Source organism: Epinephelus lanceolatus, chromosome 17 (assembly GCF_041903045.1).
Source record: "Epinephelus lanceolatus isolate andai-2023 chromosome 17, ASM4190304v1, whole genome shotgun sequence".
In the NCBI taxonomy this organism is placed as follows: domain Eukaryota; kingdom Metazoa; phylum Chordata; class Actinopteri; order Perciformes; family Serranidae; genus Epinephelus; species Epinephelus lanceolatus.
Genome location: NC_135750.1, coordinates 15,180,299 through 15,202,002, shown reverse-complemented (window position 1 = coordinate 15,202,002; position 21,704 = coordinate 15,180,299). Strand labels below are relative to the sequence as shown.

At 40.9% G+C, this 21,704-nt stretch overlaps 1 protein-coding gene across 3 annotated transcripts in view; it reads right to left on the bottom strand.

Annotated features, from left to right (window-relative positions):
- The window catches only part of grid1a (glutamate receptor, ionotropic, delta 1a), a 327,113-nt gene that overhangs the window by 116,742 nt on the left and 188,667 nt on the right, over nucleotides 1-21,704 (bottom strand). For all 3 annotated transcript variants that reach the window (XM_033613949.2, XM_078160556.1, XM_033613946.2), the window contains exon 3: nucleotides 11,546-11,830. In XM_033613949.2, the coding sequence (XP_033469840.1) occupies nucleotides 11,546-11,830 (285 nt within the window). The remainder of the gene's footprint in view (nucleotides 1-11,545; nucleotides 11,831-21,704) is intronic.

The following is a 21,704-nucleotide window of genomic DNA, read 5'->3' as shown; positions in this document are numbered from 1 at the left end:
ATTAAATGTTATTATTAGAGGATTTGATAATGTGATTACTTTCAGCATCAGCATGCCCCCCATCCCTCTAAAGCAGTGGTTCCCAACTGGTGGTTCTAGGTCCAAAAGTGGATTGCGGGTCCATTCTGAAAGGACTGCAAGTGACTCACGGTTTATTTTTAAGTGCAGTGAATTTTGGACACAAAGCTTTTATTTTTGAAGTGCTGTTTCCTGCTGTAGAGAGTGACAAGTGGACAGCTACTTAACAGAGACAGCAAACTAGCCCAAAGACATGGCCAAACGCAAGTATGACGTTGAATGTATTAAACTTTGGGGAAGTTGAACTGATGACCAAGGAAAAATCTGGACCCTGTCGCTGCACCAGTTGGGAACCACTGCTCTAAAGGCTCTGAGGTCCACCCACCGCAGTCTCCCAAAATCCTGTGGGAAACACTGGATCTTTTGAAAATTGTCCTGAACCATTTTCTAATTTTTTGTCACTGAATTGAACATCAGCAGAACTATGCAAATTAGGTCTCCCCAATTATTTTACCCTTTCACAAAAAGGTTAAGTGCCTTTCTGGTTGGTTACGCAGGATTTGTTTTCTTCATTTCCAACTGGTAATGAACATGTTAGTGAGGAGAATAATGGAGCAATATAATGCACAATATCTGTATTCTTCCTACTGCCTATAATTTCCCACTGACACAGTGATTAACATTTTCTCAATGGTTCCTGGTGAATTTTTCACAGTGAGGTTTCATGCAGACAATTAACAATCAGGTGTGGAACTATTCCCTGACTGATATGAATACACTACTTAATAGCTAAGATACACTTCATATTTTTGAAAGTTTCTCTTTTATAAACCTTCTCTTCTCCATTTTATGTTCTCTTTGATTCTCTTCTTCTAATAAAGGCAGCTAATTGAAGGTCACCTGAGCGTTCACTCCCTGTGAAATTACCTGACAAGTTAGTTTTGCGGTGTTACAAACCTTATGGCCTAAAAGTATCTTTAATTTTGATTAAATAAAGTGATGCAATAAGAAGTGTATGAAAGAGTATGCCATTACACAGATGGATCATAACTGCTCTCAAAAGTCTGACTCATACTCTCATCTATCACTAACCTTGACACAATGCAGACTTGCTGCAAACACTGCAGGAGATATCTTTTTGCTGTTGTCCTGCCTGTGTTATAAATGCACTCGCTACATTTGAAACCACCTCCTACATGGGACCAAAAGCAGCTTAATCAATCTTGCACCTAATTCCACCTTAATTCTCTCCTCCTCTAACAGAGAGCCAGTCACTATGGGGCAGGCAGAGACAGATGTAGCTGCTCCACAGTCATTACTAAGTGCAGGTTAACTCAGACAGACCTGCCAAGGAGCCTACTGATGTTCAAGAAAATCGACCCTTCTTTAAGATTTCCGATAATCGTGCCTCAGTCGCCTTTTATGCTCTCCTTGTTATGATAAAATGACAAGGCAATTTTACAGAAGCTTTTGTTTGCAGATTGTCTACCCACTGTCCACCCTCCCACACTGAATCAATAGCTGGCTTCCTTTTACATACTCACAACTGTGAGCACAGTGCAAGCACACCTTAAATGGCACTTACAAAAGACATACAGATAATATATTGCAAACATTTAAAATAACAGTCTAGTGGCAGCAGCTCTCCAAGCCTGTACTTAAGCACAACAGTGCTTTGACCTAAATGCTAACATCAGCACACTAACATGCTGAGAATGACAATGCAAACATGCTGATGGAAGCGGGTATGATATTTACACCATTGCCAGCTGAAGTTAGTTTGATACAGCAGCATGGTAACATTTGCTGATTGCAGTACGTTTAAGTGCAGCTGAAGCTGATGGGATTGTGATTAGTTCTGAGGGTATTTGGTCATAAAACAAAGTATTGGATGAATCAATATTTTGACCTGTGATGGCGCTAGATGGAAAGTGAAGGGATGATCAAAGTACCCTCTGCACCAAATTCCATGGCAATCGATCTAATAGTTGTAGGGATGTTTTTAACTCAAAGCAGCAAAGCTGACACTGTTATATTTAGCCATGATTTATAAGCATTTATGACGACACTCAGGGTTGAATGTAAAGAGTTTCAGTCAATTTTCAAACAATTTATACAGTAAAAACCTCTATATAGTGATCATGTCTGTGCGAGTAACATTGATCACTATAAGTGGATGATGATGATGATGATGATGATGATGATGATGATGATGATGTGGGTGTGTTTGTGAATGAGTGTAAGAGAGAGAGAGAGAGGGAGAGAGAGAGATGTGTAAAAAAAAGGGAAAACAATCAGAATAATAATGATCATAGTAACAATAGCAGCACAAAGTTGCTAAGATGAAAGTTAAGTGGATGAAACGTCAGTGATTTGAGTGTGTTAATGACAATGTGTATGTCTGTGTGTGCATGTGTGTGTTTCTGAATGGTGTGTAGAAAATGAAAGTAAATGTTGAAAACTACTATGTTTGATTGGAGACAAAGAAAATAAATGAGTAAGTTGAAATAACCATAACAATCGAACGATGATGATGATGATGATATGCAATTTAAGTTGCTTTTCACCGTCTAACTGAAGGTTTTGTGTATTCTATGGATGCATGACAACATTGCCACATCATTGGTATCAGCCAATATCAGCTCTAAAATGAACTATTCAAAACAGCCAGTGTGCTTTTTCTTATTTCACACAATGAATGAATATTACATACTTTGAAAATAATTATATTTCATATCGCCATCTGCTGTTGGGCCATCATGATAAGAGTATGCATGCATAATATGATGTTAATTCCACTACAGAAGAGACTTGATGATCATTAACATTAGGTGGGGAAAAAGGGGATATATTGATAATGGTATCGGTAATCAGCAAAAATCCAATTTCCTGCATCCCTAGTATATCAATTACATGTATATAAGGTAAGAAAACTGACAGCTTTGCTATTCACTGACGTTTATAGGCCATTTCAGAATACAGTCCAGCTGTTTCAAACAGTCATTACGTGACCGGGCATCGTCAATTTACTTGACTCCGCTGCGAGGGTCCTAAGGACAGAGGGATGTCGTATGCTGTAAAGCCCTGTGAGGCAAATTGTGATTTGTGATATTGGGCTTTATAAATAAAATTGAATTGAAAATTGAAGGGCAGCTTTGATCACAGGGGCTTTTCCCCATGTGCATTGTCTGTCTCTATCACTAGCAGCCATGACTGCTTCTCACTGTGTGAGTAGACTAAACAAGGTAGCATGAGGAACTAAGAATGAGCTGCTGGATCTCGTCGGCTTGTTTCTGGAGGTAAGGTGAAACTTAAATGTCCCAGAGGGGCAATATGAGATACAGACAGTAAAATACATAACACACAGAATCCAATATCACACACTGTCGGGTGTAAATCATGGAAAATTAGTGGTCACTGCTGGTTAAGATAAGCGATAGCAGACGGGACAAAGGATAATCTGTAACGCGTAGTGCTAAATTTAGGGAGGCTAAAGCCTAGTTCACATTACACGATTTTCACCGCGATTTTGACGTCGCAGAGGATCTTGAGAGCCACCTTGGATCGTAGGTGAGTCCGCAGACACATCAGTCTGTTACGACAAGTCCTCATGTGTGAACAAGCCTAAAAGCAAGTCTCACACTCGTCTGTGACTGGGACTGGATATCTGGCATGCTAGAAAACTGGAGAAGTCTGACACGACTGACAAAGAGCATCAGCCAATGAGAGGCGGGATACATCCCACATCAGCACGACTTTGGATTTGTTTTTTTGTAAAGTCGCTTACAAATATTGGTAGTCACGGGTTGTGTTTTTTGGACTTGTTTCTTAAGTGGTGTTGCTTATTTGGGATTGCTCTCTAAACATTGTCTTTCTCTATAGATATATGTCGCTTCTGTTGGGCTTGTTTCCATAGCCCTGGTTGCTTGTTTTTCTCCCAAGATCTGGCAACACTGACAAGCCGGCAAGCAACAACAACAATGGCGGCATCCACAGGATCATGGGGAGTGCGCTGTGTTTGGACCCAGGCCTGGAGGCAGATCTGATTCAACACTGGGAAGAATATCCATGCCTGTACTATGTGTCGTCTCCAAGTTAAAAAAACGTAGTTTGGTGACGTCACCACGTTATCTGGGGCTCTGTCAGCGAGGGCTCGCAAGCTCAACATTGAGCTTAACACCTTAACACCAGTGATCTTACAGCACAACTTGACCACTTTTTTATTGAGAGAAAATTACTTTTCCCCATCATGATTTTTATGTGCACGCAGCACCAGCGGAAGTAGATAGGTTGTTGTGACGCAAAGTATCATGGGAGTATGAAAAGACCCAAAATGATCACTGTAAGTAGTAGTACTACTTGATTACTATAAGCACATTATCTAAACAGTATGTGAATAGGAGTGCCTGTGTCTGAAGCTTTTGGATCCAAGTGGTCGATCACTGTATACATTTTTCATATTTAATCTCTGATTGAACAGTGAGAGCTGACTCTAATCATGTATTCAGTGTCTGTTCAGTGTCTGTTTGGGGAGGTGGGCTATAGAAACACATGTTGTCTCTGATTTAAAGCAAAGCATAGCATGACTGACACATTAAATTTGCAGCCATTCGGCAGAACAGTGTCTATTTAAAAGTCAAGGTTGGTTTAAAAAACAAGGGGAGAGGAGAGCATGAACCTGAGTGGTGTGTAGTCATGGTCAAATGTAAAATGAAACAGAATAAAACCACATCTTTCGACTCACCGCAGGAGCTCAACCCACAGCTGCGGATTCAGTCAATGCCATTTAAATGCAGCCAAAAGACAACAGACAACAGTTGTTTGTGTGTCCAAGTTTTCTTTCATATCTGGGAACTCTGGTTGGTTTGAGAAGAATGCCCACAATGCCCGAGAGGCTGCATGGTCCTTGACAGCAAAGTGCGAGTTTGCCATCAATAAGTTTGTTTTTCAGTGGGAGAGATGAACTTTTGTGGCCTTGACATGCACCGGGTCTATTTTGTAGTTTTCAAATCAAAAGCTGAGGCATTAGGCTACCCTTCAGCGCTGTCAGAGAGCACGGCTGAAATCAGCAGCAGTAGGATTGTTTGAAGGAAAAAAAAAAACTGTTGCCAATGTGAAATAAAGATAGGACGAAGGGAGGAAAAAAAACAGCAAAGAGAAAGGACAAAGAGAAGAAAGAACAAAAACAAGTTAAAAAGGAAAAAGCTGAATCGTATAAGGCGTAAAGGGCCTTTTGGTTAGCACTGGGCTGTTATAGGATTATCATACAATTTTGTTCTCTTTCATTTGCCTCAAGGCACAAAAGGCAAAACCACACAAGGATGTTTTGTAGTCGTAATACAAAGTCGGCTTCCTACAACACAAGAATAAGGTTATTTCTGTAACTCGTGAAAGAAATTACGGAACACGCTCTCTCGCAACAGAGAATCAAATTATGTGTTGAAAATGTACAATGACAAATGGAACCAGAAGAGGTGAAGCCTCAGAAGTTGTTTACATAATGTGCCTTTTATGCAACTGATGCATTGGTGGAGACTGGAATGAATCAGCTTCCCTGACACACTTCATTACACCGAGCTACACTTTGCCCCTGAGGTCAAGGAAGCCAGCTGTTTAGCTGTAATACTGCACCCTGTATTCTCTGACTGCAGAGCCTGGTGTTGCTCTCACCATCCGAAAACAAGGGATTAAAGAAATATGATAGATTATAAAAATAATTGTCTGGATAAGTGCAGTATAGATAATGAGGTTTTGCATGAGTCTTTGTTGATAGTGGTACAGCGTGATGCCTTGGGCTATGAGCAAGAAGGTGCTCTATCTTTCCTAGCATCCACTTTATTAGACTAACACACCATCAGCAATTTGATGACACAGCAGCCCCGCGACACACAGCCTTATCACACCACATCCAAATCCATCAGCACACTCCTACTGTACATGTTCGATAACGACGGCCTTGGTATAGCAATCATTCCACTAATGAATCTGGAAATTAAAATGTCCTTTTCAGCATGTTCATTCTGACAGTCTTCCCATGTTGGTGTGAGTTTTAAATATCAGATTTAAAGTATAATTGAATGAGATGATCTATGCGATCTCTGAATGCAATCAAAAGCTCCCATCTTCCTATAGGCAGTTATCATACATGGCATGAGATGGAGATGCACAGACTGAGTGCTCTGATGATCGCATATCAGCACAGTCTTGTCTCGTCATATTCACAGTCAATCAGGAGATCTGATCATGGCTGAGGATTAAAAAAAAAAACCATGCCCTGGCAGCGAAGACAAGATTCGAGTCCAGATATATCAATGTAACTGCTATGTAATGGTTAAAATGTCTCACTGTCTGACTTCCTGTGCATCAGTATGTTGCGGTATCTTCAGCAGCTTGCTTTATCATCATTTGATGTATGGCTTAAAGCGCTTACACTGACTCATATATAGCATGGTGGGCAACAAGCAGAGCTGTTACTTTGGTATTTCAGGGTTTTTTGTATGAAACTTGATAGGCAGAAATTCAATGGTTCCACATTCTCAACATGATTTTGTTTTCTGGTTTCCTTCTTCTTCTGTGACTGTAAAATTTCTATCTTTAAGTTTTGAACTGTTGGTTGGGAAATCTTGGAGAGCATTTTTAATGTCTCCACGCTGACAACAGCTGTGACCAGAGGCATTATGTTTTTGGATTGTCTGTACGTCCTGTTCTTGTAACCCTTGAAGGGAATTTCTTCAAATTTGGCACAAATGTCCTCTTGGACTCAAGAACAAACTGATTAGATATTGGTGGTTGAAGATCAAAGATCACTATGACCTTGTATCCGTCTTATTCTCGAGATTGCAATATCTCAAGTACACATTGAGGGAATTTCTCTAAACAGGACACAAACCCACTTGGACTCAATGATGAATTGATTTGATTCCGGTGGTCAAAACTCACCATGACCTCAAGAAACATGTTTTGGGCCACATGCAAATTATGACCAAATTTCAATGTCAAAGGGTAAAATGATGAAGTGATGGCAAAGGTCTGCTTCACTGCGACATCATTATGTTCTGCAAAAGATTTGGTGCATTATTTAACGTCACAAGTCAGGAACAGAAGGGGAGACACGTGGTCTGATACTGACTAGGTGTCCACCATGGTGTGGACTGTGGTGACTGTACAGATGTGAAGATGTGTGTGAAGCATCCACATTAAAGAACATGTGATTGCTCTGCAGCAGCATCTATATTTGAAGCACTGTCTGCTGTCATGGCTACACATGAGTCTGGATAGACACAGATATTAGATGCAACCTGACTGGTTGGTGGAGGTGTACAACCACTGGTAATTCTAGTTTAACACTATTTTCTGACATTTACTGACCAAACAATATCGTCTGCTCTACAATCATAGAAAATGACTAAGCAATGTGGCAAATTTCATAAAAGTCCTTTTCCAGAGAAGGGGATGTCACAGCATTGTTCTGTCTGCCCTTTTCATGCTAAACATAGACAGAGAGCTGTAAAGAGAAGACAGGGAGGCTTTGACAAGATCACACTGAGAACCTGATCTGAGCTCCTGTGCTGTGAGTTAAGTTACATAATCTCATTTCCACTCCTTAAATATCACTGATCTGCCAGCATGTGTTGGAAGCAATTTGATGTTCCAAACTGTGCTTTATGAAGGTTTAGCAGTGATGGAGAAGAACTGGAGGAACAAAGATGAAAGTAGTTTCTGAACAGTAAGATGTTCTGTAATTACAAATGGAAAGAGAGATTTTTTTTTTTTAATTTCATAGAGAACCCTGAAACATAATTACAGCAGCCAAACCTATTTGAGTTCAAAACTATTTTTTCTAAATATTGCGTGGTCATAAGTTTTCTAATTCTTGGTATTTCTCACTGCTTTATTTTTATGACTTTGTTATCATGATTTGACATTTTAATTTCTTACTATTTCTCTGCTTTCTATGAGGAAGGCTTCCACAACTTTAACAAGGTATCCTCACTAAATGAAAGATCACTGACCTTGGTATTTTTATAACTAACTAGAACTACTGCTGTTACTTAACAAATCCACACTCAGGTCTGAATTTAATACCTAAACTCCATACCAATGAATTAAAACATTCACAGAAGTATTTTTCATTTCCTTGAGTTGACCTCTCCTCGGCACCTGAGTGACATCTGGCAGACTCCCTTGTTAACTTTGTCGCACATGATAAGGTGCAACATCTTTTAGGGTGTACAGATTTTGGCTCCCCGAGCAGATCCACAGGATACTCTGCAACAAAACTAAAACTAAAAAAGACGTCTAATGAGCCCGACAAGCTGACAGAACCAGCTCGTTGTGCTCTTTACTGAACTTCAGGGGTTTTTTTTGGGTTTTTTTGTTTTGTTTTGTTTTGGTACTGACTGAAATATGTCCGTTCAATCAAGTCTCATTAAAATCAGATACTAAAAGTTGGCAGACCTGTGATCTTGTTTTCTTATTTGGCTGCTTTTGTTGGACACCATCAAATATCTGAGAACTTTGGCCTCTTTAGCTAAAGGACAACATGTTTCTATTTCCTAAAGTGTCCAGTAAGAAAAAAGGTGTTGTAAGGTAGTTAGGAAAGGTAAATACAACTCAAGTTTGAGAAAAGTAAACACTGACTACATTTATATGCAAGCTCAAGACAAGTGAGAAAAAAACTCTAAGGTTTTCTAAGTCTGATCGAAACTGTTTTCTTCCCTGTGTTTATGCCTCGAGAGCAGCTGACAAAGGTTTTTCCAGGACAGGGTGTCTACAGGTATCAGACAGTTACATTCAATGCTTTTTAAGGCGCCTTTTAACTAAATTTAGGACCGATTTTTGGACAAATCATGTTTCACTTAAGCATCGCAGATTTGCAGGTAATTAGTATATGTGGTCTTGTGAGGGAATTTGATCTAAATTTTGCAAACAGGTAAGTGCATGTATGAAGAAAAATGACTGTGTTATAGTTTTTTAAAGGTTTGTAACATTAGAAATGTGGACTTTTACATAAAAAAGTTCCACTCATTTTAATAAAAATGAATTAAAAGATGTATAAATGAAATAAGATGTAATATTTGTAGCAGTTAAGACCTCATAAATTCAAATCTAGGACTATTTTATGACTTTTAAGGCCTTATTGTTGTAACATTGAATTTAAGAAATTTTAAGACTTTTTAAGGACCTGCAGACGCCCTGCAGGACCATTTTTCTATGTTACTTTTTTCCATCTGTGAAAACAGATGAATGTCAGGATTGTACATATATTTTGTGTGAGCAAGTTATATAACATTACTGTCTTCACTTTTGTTTCGCTAAGAAATACATTAAAATGGAGCTAACACACACTATATGTACCTTGCGTTTAGATTGCATGGAGAAATGAAAACTCCCTGGAAGGAAACATACATAAAAATAAATTAGATAAATAAAAGCAAAAACTTGTAAAATATAGGGTAGTCGTGCACCTCAGCCTCTTGTAGCCAAAATTAGTATAACAACAAAAGCACACGATCAAAATGATCCTAACAAAATATTACTACTACTACGACTACGACTACTGCTACTATGACGATGATGAAGACGACGACGACGGCTGCTGCTGCTGCCGCTACCACGACCACGGCTACTGCTCCGATGAGGACGACAACGACAAGGACGACAGCGGCGGCTGCTGCTGCTGCTGCTGCTGCTACTACTACTACTACTACTAAGACTACGGCAACTGCTACCACCACTACCACTACTACTACTACTAATAATAACAGTAAAATAAATACAAAATAAAAAAATCAGCCAACAGTCTCTAAGATGATAAAAAAATGTAACCTGGCAATTCTTTCCCACGTATTTCACAGATGAAAAACTAAAATTAAGCAGATTTTTTTTTTTTTTTGTTACTTGCCGCTCAGAGTTTCTGTACATTTATCATAGATAACATGTAACATTAAAATCATTTTCCATGACCCCACACACACCCACACACCCACAGCTACATGATCTTAGTGACCTGCTGCAGCTGTTTCTCCCTCCTCATACGTCTAAAGTTTAAAATGAACATTCACCATCTCTTTAAACACTAAGTGCCAACACAGATTTACAGACAGCACTTCTCTCTCCAGGCAGTGGTGTGGGTCACTGTAGTGCTGTTTCAAGGCAGGCACCATGGGTATTTTGACTGTTCTGTGATGAGGATCCTAATTAGCCACTACATTCCTTAATTTAACGAGTGCAGAGTTAAACAGTGTAACACAAGCATAAATGTCAACGGTGCCAACTTTGTAGCACCTAATTTAGCAGGCTTAGAAAAGGCTATTTTGTTAGAACTAGAATTCCCATCCAGTATTTCTCACCAACACTGCCTTGTTACACTGAGCCTTCATGCGTTAGACAAAGGCTCCCTCTCACAGGAATTGCAATTTAAGGCTATAGTGCACTGTGCTGGGGTGAGATGTTATACATAAGGAGCTCCTGTGAGGATATATTTCACTGGAGCTGTGTTGCAGCAGCAGAAAACTGATTATAAATTCCTAAAAAGGCATTGATAGATGGATAGACAGACAGCGAGGCAGCTCGACAGACCGAGAGCTCAGCTGGTCAGACAGACAGACGGATAGAAAGATAGACAGGTGCTCTTCCACAGTGGGATTTTAATCGATCCAACTCAATGCTGAGAGTGCACTTCCTACAAAGAGTGTCAGTGTATCCAAGGACAGATGTCTGTAAATGGGAAACATCATGTCACATACGTTCACATGAACACCCTGACTGGCCGTAGGCTCCAAACTGTGGGGTGAAAACTTGTATGGAGGTTAGTGGTTGGCTGTATTCCCCTGAGGGCTTGCTTTACTATACACTTTATCAACTGTAGCTCCGACTGTACTGGAAAAAATAAAACTGATTTACGCTCTCCTCTAGATTGCACTCTTCCAAGTAGTAAAAAGATTAGCCAGCAGTGGCAAAGTATCATCTGAGAAATGTCAATGCAGCAATATATTCTCTTCATCCTTCTGCCCTTGTACTGTCTTGCCAATCACTCCTCGAGCCACAGTCCTTTGCCTTTCGCCAAATGTGGGTCAGGAAAGGTCTGGTCCACAGGGACGGCGTGGTGAGAATAATGAAACAGAAATGGAGAACATCTGAGAATATATTAAGTACTGTTGGGACTCACCGTCATTCTTTGGTGCCACAAATGAGCCAATTAGGCTCAGACTTGTCTTTTCATGAGGATGCTAATGGTGAATGCTGCAATGAGATCTTGTTTTCCCCGAAAATGTCTACTGAACTTTGATTTATTTTTTAGCAGTGTGCATGTGTGTATTTGCGTGTGTGTTTGCGTGGGAGTGATGATGTTCTTTCATCTTAGTTCCTACTCTGTGTATTCTTCTCAGCGTATGAATAGTTAGCATTGGTATGACTATACCTCAGCCTGACACTGATTAAATGAAAGAGCTGAAAACATCTTACATACAAATGTCATGTTTATGAAATACATTTGGCCACGGACAGCTCTCATTTCCCAACTCACCGTAGTCGCTTTCGTAAAAGATGATAAACTTCTGCCAGTGTAGCTCTGAAACCAGGGTGAGCAGGACGTCGTTGATGCGAACAGGTGGACGGGCAGCCAAGGTGTAGCTCTCTCCATCGGGGCTGGGGTTGAGCTGGCAGGCAGTGCGGGGTGCACCATCCCCGTTTCTCTGGATGAAGAGGTGGGGAATGTGCATTGCATCTGTCAGAGACTGCAGAGCACTTGCAGCTGCGCAGCCTGTGGATGTGACCAGGGCGAGGATCCCCTGGTTCATCAGCTCACATGCTGGACAGAGGAAAGGAAAAACGTAGAGGGAACATGGATGAGGCAAAGGAGTTAAGGAAGAAAGGTGGAGACAAGGATTCGAAGAAGTAAAGATGAAGGACACAGAAGTATGTAAAGGGATAGAGGAAGTGAAAAGATGTACGGAGAAAAACAGGATCAGGGAAAGAGAAGAAAAGGAACAGATACAACATGGTTAGATATGCATTTTAAGTAAATTCAAACTGCAATCAGTTCCAAAAGATGTGAGAGTGCTGTACATTATTCGAGAACGTGTGCCCAACTGGTTTAAAGAATTCAAGATGGCTCTTTGTGTATCCTACTTAGGATTACGTCTGAGCCTCTGCAGTTGAGAACAGATCACAGGAAGGAGGGGGCCGGTGCTGAAGTTGTATTATAAAGCGTAGATGAGAGATTCAGTGGGGGTCATCCTCTAATCCGTGTCCCCAGACAAAAATGAGACAGCTGATTAAAGCGAAAATGCTCGCTTAAGTCAACAGTCATCAAAAACAGTGGATGAATCAGAGAGCTACAGGAGTCAGTGCGCTTCTCAGAAAGAGTGAGTCACAGGTAGAAATCAGGAATATTTAAGCAGGATACATAAAGTTAGATGCTAAATGATGCCTCCCATGAGTCTGAACTAAAACTTGTCCCACACATCCTTCACTCTGTCTGAAAATCTGTACACAGCGCCGATCCAGACTGCAGACACATGCTTGTAATGTCTGTGGTGGGTCTTAACGTCCCTACATGTTTATTTACACATGTAATTCGGGTAAAGTCTGTTTTAGATCCTCTTAGAGCAGGTCAGCATGTCTGCGTCTGCTGGGACAAAATGCCAAATATCTCTTAAAGATGAAAATGCCATCTTTGACATTATTAATATGTCTGAAATTGACGAGAAAAGCTGTTCTGTCTAAGTGGCGGTAAATACTTAATGAGAGTGGGTAGACTTGAAGTTGCAGTGATACGACATATGAGGCACTCATTATTTGCTCTTCAAATTTACTGACAGCTGATCAGTGACCTTAACAGATGATTCATTGGACCAAAATAACAATATGTTTAGCGCATACTAAAGATAGCTGAGCTTTCTAAACTATAACAGTAAAGCAGTGCTGTGCAAGACATTTGGAGCAAATTTCAGTCGCAACACCATTTCATACCTCTCTCTGTGATAAAGCTATGTGTAGTTCAAAGGTAAAATACAGTTCATGAGCTCTTTTACTTTTTACTACAGCTGGGTTTCAAGTGCTTTTATACATTCCTCTGCGGAAAATAGATCATCATAATTTCACATTCTCTGGTTCAACACAGGCTAAAAGTAACTGTGCATCGAATCAGGCATTTTTCACAAGGCTCAGTATTTATTCTACAGCCATTTTACTTTCACAGTTGCAACCATGGCTTCTAATATTATTTCTTAGAGGAAAAATACACATTCATAATTGCTGACCCTCTATATTCTTGACCCGCGCTTCTCGTGGAGTATACACACAGTGAAGCAAAACAGATTTGCATCCTCTCTTAGGTTAAAGATGCAAAACACTGAAATTGGCAATTAGCAGGAAATAGAAAGCGATGTGAAGCCAAATGCAAAACTGTTCTAATGAAGAATATTGAATTTGCATTTAATTTTAGGCTCTGTCTCCGTTATGAGCTGCATAATCATCTACTACAGGGATTGTCTAGTTTTGCATGTGACACAAGACGGGCTACGGCAAATGCTGCCTTTAAAATTCAAGTCACCATTCCTCACACAGCAGGGCTCTTATAATTTCGGCATAAACAGCTGAGCATATTGTACAAAACAGCAATTAAATGTTCTCTCGCTGCATTTCATAATAGCACCTAATTATGCAGTCTGCTTCAGTGTCTGCAACATGAAGCGCGAAGCAACAGTACTGCAGTCCCAGACCATATATCATTCTAACTCTTGATACTGGGCGTTTTTAGAAGCACAACAAGGACCGTACTACATGAACACATCATAAACATACACAGGTCCAATACAGTTAAATCCAGCATGCAACCAGAGAAAGGTTTAAAGGAGGAGGTTAAAAAAAGTTTTGGAGAAAAGGTATTAGAGAAGAAGCAAGAGGCCTGAGAGGAAGAGCCGAGGAGGGGAAGAGAGGGGAGGATGATAAGAGGGGGTGTTCTGTGAATGGAGCCATACTGGGAAAGGGTTGTGTATGTGTGTGTGAATGTATGGCAGAGGGGGAGGACTATTAATGTGACAAATGACGATTTCATCTGCTGACTGCAAGCACAGGAGTACATTAGGGCTCTGTAAATCATGAGTACAGGGGCAACTAAATAACATGCTGAGGAGGAGCGGGAAAGTAGGAGTGTCAGACAGCCAAGGTAGAGGGAGATGCACTGTAGTTGAAGTAGAACAAGGAGGAGAGTGCAAGAGAAATAGAGGGATTATTTGTAGCTTTTTGCATGAATGCTCAGGAGAGTGCAAGAAAGACTTCTCCAGAGCAGGAAGTACGTTACTGTTTCTATGTGTGTGTGGGAGCAAGACAGCGAGAGAGACTTTCATGGATGCCAGCATGTGCAACAGGGCACTTGGCAAATATTCCTTTGTGCAACACGAAATGCTAATACTCTGCTCAGCAGGAAGTCATGTGATTGACAGTAATACAAATCTAGAGCAAGCCTTAACACTGATACAGTGTCTAAATGTGTCAGGTGGTAACAATAAACTGTGTACTGTACTGTGAACTGAAACAGAGGCAGTCTGTTCCTGAGAGCTGCTGGTGTTATTCCTGCGTGGATTCCAGTTTAAAGATTCTGCATGTACTATTCTCATACATGAATAAATTAGAGTTGAAACAGTTAGTCATTTCATGAATGCCAATAACCAGAAAATGAATCTGCAGCAATTCTGATTATAGACTAATTGTAAAATGGCAAATATGTGCTGCTTCTTACATGTGAAGATCTGCCATGTTTCTGCATTTTATAAAGTGTGAGGAATGAGCATAGGCTGTCAAAATAATGGACATTGCTTACGTGATGTCAACCATTGGTTTGTAGACTCCCACTATGGAGCCTCAAGTTCAGATTTCTGGCCATCGCCATCTTGGTCTTTGGAGCCAGAAGTGACCATATTTGGGCAAGAAGCTAGAGCTGTGGAGAAATGATGGATGGGTCTAACTGAGACAGAGGACACCATGAGCAGACAGCCTGTCACTCAAAGCAACACACCCTTAATTATGCATCACTTTAAGCCTTGAAGAAATGTTAATGGGTCACTTGTATAAAAATTCACCCCCTGTAAAGTTCTCATTAAGGGGGAAATTAGCTTAAGAGACCAAAGCCATTTGTTGTACCAGGCTGTGAAGTCTTAGGGCTACTTCATTCACTTTTTATTATTTTTTGCACTTTGAGCACCCTTATTTTTGTGCATGGATGTCCTAAGTAAATTGACTATTTTTTGCATTGATCTCAGCCTATGGATCTTCTTGTGGGTGTCCAGCCCAGTTGCATTGGTGTGCAGATATCTCCTCTGCCGTCTTTTCTTGTACCAGGCTGTCAACATGTTTATTTCTGCTGTAAAGTTGGGCATTTTAACGTGGCTGTCTATATAGATCGACTGGCTTCTAGAATCAGTCTCAAATGGCCATTCAAAAACTTTCTGGCACTTCTGTGTTGGCTTAATTTTTCAGCACCAAAGGTTGTCGCTTAGGAACGAGTCCTTAAACTCAGAAGTGAGTTAGCATTTTGGCATGTCAGGTTCCCGCGTCCTTAAGTTAATGGGCTTCTGAGCAGGTTTGTGGTTAGATACCTGATATAAAGCATGTGGTAAACACAAGCTTAAGAGATTTTCACATTTTGTTCTTTGACATGAAATATGTAAGTAAATGCCCCACTCACAAATTTAAAAAAATTGTGCAGCTTCAAAAAAGCGGTTGCTAACAAGTGGCTAAATGAAAGACAGAACATCATCATGCCGAACTCTGCTTTACAGCCTTGTTGTGGAGGTAACAAAGTTATGCAGCCACGGTGTGGTGTTTTCACAGTACTGGAATCTCTAACTTTGATATAACAATAACCTCTCACAGTAAGAGAGCAGGAAAGCACAGCCAGTACCAGTGTATAGAGGTGGAAAATGAGTATTGAAACCATTTTAAATATTCAGATATGATTGTGTAGTTTATTTATAGCCTAACATTAGCTATTAACTCCTGGCAATTGCATTTAGACTTCAAAAATCATCAAGTGGTGTTCATTGGTGAAATGTGTCTTGCATGTTATGAAATTTTGTTAATTTCTACAACAATCCAAAATCCAGAAGAAAGACCCCGTTTGCTTTTTGTCGAGCAAACTAGGGCAATGTTAACTTCATTGGCCGAAAAAAAAGTTTTAGTTTCAAATGAAATCTCTCTAGGTATTGGACTGTTGATCACTCAAAATAAGACATTTGAGGACAACTTGTAATGGACATTTCTCAGTATCCTTCTGACATTTCATGGCTAAACGAATTGATTACCCACAAAAATAACCAACAAATTAAATGATAATGAATATAATCATGAGTCGCAGGCCCAAAAGAAACATCAGTATCATACTAATTGTGATAGCTTGGCATTGTTACTCTAATCAAAGCAGACTGGTCGCATTGATTGGCAGCCTCTATCTTGTCCCTGCAGTACCTTTAGTGCTTGGGCTTTGCAAACGTCCTGCAGTGCCACATCTATCATTTACTCCACCTGTTCCACCTTCAGCTAATGCAAGAAACTCCGAAACCTTTATCTTCATCTCTGCTAAAAGAACAGTGGGCCATGAAGAAACATATTTTTTCTTTTTATGATGCGTAGCCCCTACCCCCCGTCCCTCAGCCACTTTTAGCAGACTGTGGCTAAAGTGTGTCTGCGGCCATTTTGGCTTCATAATGGACACCCCGGGCCCATTATATAGCAGACAGCCCACTGACAGGAGGCAGGAGCGCTCCACAGTCATTGGCAAGGATGATAATGGTGGAATAATGACTCTTAAATGTTCCCCCTGAAGTGGACAGGGACCATCCCTCATTTTCTGCGAGCTATGTGACATCTAATGTCAGTAGTCTTATACAGTATACACCTTAAAGGAACAGCTTCTTTTGCCAGGATGATGTATATGAAGCATCCTAACACCACCACTCTTTTAGACATATTCGATGTATGCATACACTATGTGGCAATGGATAGGTGGAAGAATTTTAAAAGAGTTATTAAGTCTACTGTAATTAAAGGAGGTCTAACAGGGAGACGCAAACAACAGCTGCTTTCTTTGGAAAAAGAGATTTACTAATCCATCAAACCCGTTGTGGAGAAGCAGTCATTTTCTTCTCAGTAATGGTATGGTTGATCGATGGATGGTGAATTCACCAGAGGTGGATGAATTATTAAACACATCTAATCATCACTGCATATCTTTAAAACCCTGACACAATTACCATTACAATGAGATCATGTGTTTTCACTAAACTGACAGCAAATTCAGAGACCAAATCAGGGAGGAGGCCGGGAGACTGAAAGCAATTCTTGCAGATTCCTACACTCGTAATTGAAACCGTTACAGAGGACATCTGCCACGCGGATTAGGGCTGATCAACAAAGGCACGCAGTAGTTTTTCTGCCGAAGTCCTCGCCTCATCAGACCGGTTCAGTTATGCACGGATGGTCTGGGGAGAGTGAAAATTAGCATCAAGACACCAGGCTAAAAGAAGACATTACAGCTTTGTGCCACACAATCTGTTTGCCCATGAAAACATGATGTCATCAGTGTCTTGCCCTCGTTTTGCCAATGTAATACGAAGGCAGGAAACAAACCACCACACCACTGATGTAGTGAATATTGCATAAATTGGGGCTGTCTTGGTGATTTCACAGTCTAGATAAGACAGTCTCATTTAGTTTGCTCTGACTCAGAGCACAATCCTAGGATTCAAAGGGGAGTCACCACTGAGATAAATGCTGTGATGTTGTCAACACCACTCTACCCTGCAGTGACAATGGTGTAACTCTGATCTAATAGAGACAGCTTGTAATATGTGATTCAGAATGAAATGTTGTCTGTTTTGTACCACTCAGAGGCTGCTTGAAAAGGCTCTGCTTGTATTGTAATGCTGCTTGTTATTTTTAGGATGAGCACCTACTTATTCCCTCTGAATATGAAATTATGAGATAAGGCAGATGTAAAACCTCATCTCACTGTAAACCAAGGAATCTGTGTGAGTGTGTGTGTGTCCTTTGCATATCTCGAGAACTGTTCATACAATCTACTCCGCACTTGGCAGGTGTATTGCTGTGGACCCAAGGGCACACGGTGTCGACACAGTGTAAGGTTTGGATATGTGACACCTTCAATATTAATAAACTATGTATAAACAAATGCATAGCACTCTGTGGCTCTGTGCAGAGGCTGGGGCATCAGGGCTCTGCAGAAAGTTGAGCATGTCTTAATCTACGTGAGCAAAGACTCACTTTCACTCACTGCAGTGCATTCAACATCCAATAAAGAAAAGAGTGACCAGAGATGTTACATGACAGCAAATCCAAACATTTGAACAGAGGTGTAACTTTTGGAGTGATTGTATTTGCTCCAAGACCTAAGGAAACATAGAGCTTTCCTGGAGTCAAACATGTTGTCCGTAGTGAGCTGAGTGAATGCTGGACAAACTAAAGCTACAACAAAACTCTTTTTCACATCCCTGGAGTCAACGAGCATGAGCAGATAGCCAAGGATCGATAGGGTCAGCGTTACTCTTATTACTTACTCTAATATCTTGTGACACTAATACTGTTACCACCTGCAAATATCTGCCAATTAAATCCATGCTCTTCTCAAAAACCACAAGGTTATGTCCCAAGCAAGCTCTGTCTCGCTTTACTTCTCACCCCTTCTCTAACTGGGAATTCTGGTCTTGGCAGTGGTAGAAGAAATACTCAAAACTTTATCATGAGCTGTTCTCAAAAAAGCTGCAAGCAGCAAAACCACAAGCCGAGCAATCAGCCCGTTCCAAAACAGGCATGTTCTGAACAGGCACTGCACTTGTAATGTAAATTAGAATGTGATTACAAAAAGGTTTGTATAAAAATACAGGCTTTAATTCCACTGAGAAACTTTTGCAACCTGGATGCTGACAACACTATTGAATGTGGACTTGAATTGTTTCAAAGCTGGAGCCACAAAAATTACAAAATGCATACTTGTCTACTTAATCAGCACAAATTGCTGATCACAACATTACATTAAGTGCTGATATTGAGATACCTAACTGCTAAATTGGTCATTGATGGTTTTCAAGCATTCAGCAGGAACAACTGGCACAAAGTGCACTTTTTTTTTTTACATTTTAGCTGGTGAAAGATTCATAAGAGCTTTAAATGATCCATATCACGCTCAGCTAAGAGGAGATTGGATGTTGTGTCATTTCCTCATTATGAATGGGCTCTTCCACTCTGCTTTTGGCAGCCTCCCACAACATAATAGCTCTTCGCCACACAGAGGGGAGAAATGGGAGAGATCAGTATTATATGGCAGCTGGACCAGGGCTTAGTATTAACATTTCAGTGTACGGCAACACTGCACCTCCAGTAAGAATGAATTGTCTCTCCATCTCTCTCTTTCATTCACTCACTCAGGATCGTCCACAGCCTTTTCCTCATGCCTCCACTCCTGCTGTCAGACTAAGATAAGGGTACATATCCCCATCAATACTATTGATGCCAAGACTGCCCATGTCATCTGAACTGTGAAGGAGTGTTTTACTGCTGTAAATTATACCCTCCAGACAACTGACAGGTAGACTGGCAGAAATAGACTTACTGTTTATATACAGGGAGGATACAACAGCAGCAGGATATGTGCAGTACAGCACGACCCAGTGAAGGAGCCCTGAAATAAACAGTATCTTTGTGAAGCTTGAATGTTCAATTTCTCTAATGTCCACAGGGGTGGATGGGAACACCTCACAATACAACGTGAATTAATATAACACCACAACAACCTGCGCCGCTGAAATTATTTGCATTGGCACCTCTGTGACACAGTCTGAGAAAATGTTTAACCTACAACAGCAGCCATCCAAAAGTGCAGGCTGATCTGAGGCTGATCCCGACTGGGTCCCTGCTTGGTCCTTGGTGGTACTGTATGGAAACCCACCTGGATTACATAGTGCCCCGTAATGCCCCTAAAGCCTAGTTCACATTACACGATTTTCACTGCAATTTTGACGTCGCAGAGGATCTTAAGAGCCACCTTGGGTCGGAGGTGAGTTGGCAGATAGTCTGCCACGATGAGTCCTCATGTGTGAACAAGCCTACGAGCAAGTCCCCCACTCGTCTGTGACTGGGACTGGATATCTGGCATGCTAGAAAACTGGAGAAGTCTGACACGACTGAAAAAGAGCATCAGCCAATGAGAGGCGGGATACATCCCACGTCAGCTCGCAGAAGGACAGAAGAAATGTGAGGAGGACAAGCTGCAGGGTTGCCACTTGCCAGGTCCGCTAATTAGCCGCGACTTTGGGCTTGTTTCTAAAGTGGAGTTGCTTATTTGGGCTTGCTGTCTAAACGTCACCTTTCTCTCTATATATATCCATCTAATAAGTTATTCAAATGCATGATAATCGCTTCTTTTGGGCTTGTTTCCATAGCCCTGGTTGCTTGTTTCTCTCCCAAGATCTGGCAACACTGACAAGCCGGCAAGCAACAACAACAATGGCTGCGTCCACAGGATCATGGGGAACGCGTTGTGTTAGGACCCAGGCCCTGGAGGCAGATCTGATTCAACTCCAGGAAGAATATCCATGCCTTTACAATGTGTCGTCTCCACGTTTGGTGAATCTTGTGGTGTACACACACAGGTCGTAACGCAGTTGGCTAGACTCCCGCTGACAGAAACACACGTCGCCAGGTATGAACACTCAAAAGATTATGATAGTCTCAGCGACGCAAAATCAGGGTGAAAATCGTGTAATGTGAACTAGGCTTAAGCAGCATATGTGGAAACCAGTTGCAATGCTTTATCTGTCCACTAGAAGGAGCAGTGATTGTGAAGGCTGATATGGTTAATTTCCATCAGATTGCTAGTGTGATTTAATGTTTTCCCATTACCTATGGACATTTTCAATGACCAAGTTCATCTAAAATTATGAGGAAAATATTGGTAGTGCTGCACTGGGTTAAGGCTCTGTGAAGGTGGCTGTAAAAAAAATCAGGTGCCCTTCAAGGATGGGGCAAATAGCCAGCTCACTCGGGGTGTTTACACAGGTTTTTACACCCTGATGAAGACTTTCTAGTCAAAACACGTTGGTTACCCATGTATTAATAAAGGATTTTCACCTAAAGTCAGAGTGCCTTGGATGCATTTTGGGACTGCCTGTCTGTACCATGGACTTTTACACTGAGTGAGCACGCCAGTTGTTGTTTATTATCTACATCTAAAATCAGTTGCTCTGGTCATGTTTGATGTGGAATGACTTTGAACTCATTCTGAATTTTGGGAAGTGCATCGAAAAGGATGCACATGACATCAATAACATTTCCATCTGATGGAATGGTGTAGACATGAATACACTGAGTATTCAGTTTGAATACTTAAGTCAATGTTAACATTAAACAGCCCAACGTCAATGAAGGTCTGGAAGAAGATGATACTCAGTATATATGAGACACTGTCAGATGGAGTGTTGGTTTTAATGTCAAAGTTATTAAGGTGAAATAGGCGGGTAAAACAAGGGTTTATGATGTTAGGAATATTTTAATGACAACTACTAACCACTAGAAGGACAGCAAATATTGACTGAGGGGACTGGACAGTATTCCAAGCGGCTGGCAGCCAGCGAGCCTCCATCCGGGACTGGCAATTCTTAGCGGCTGGC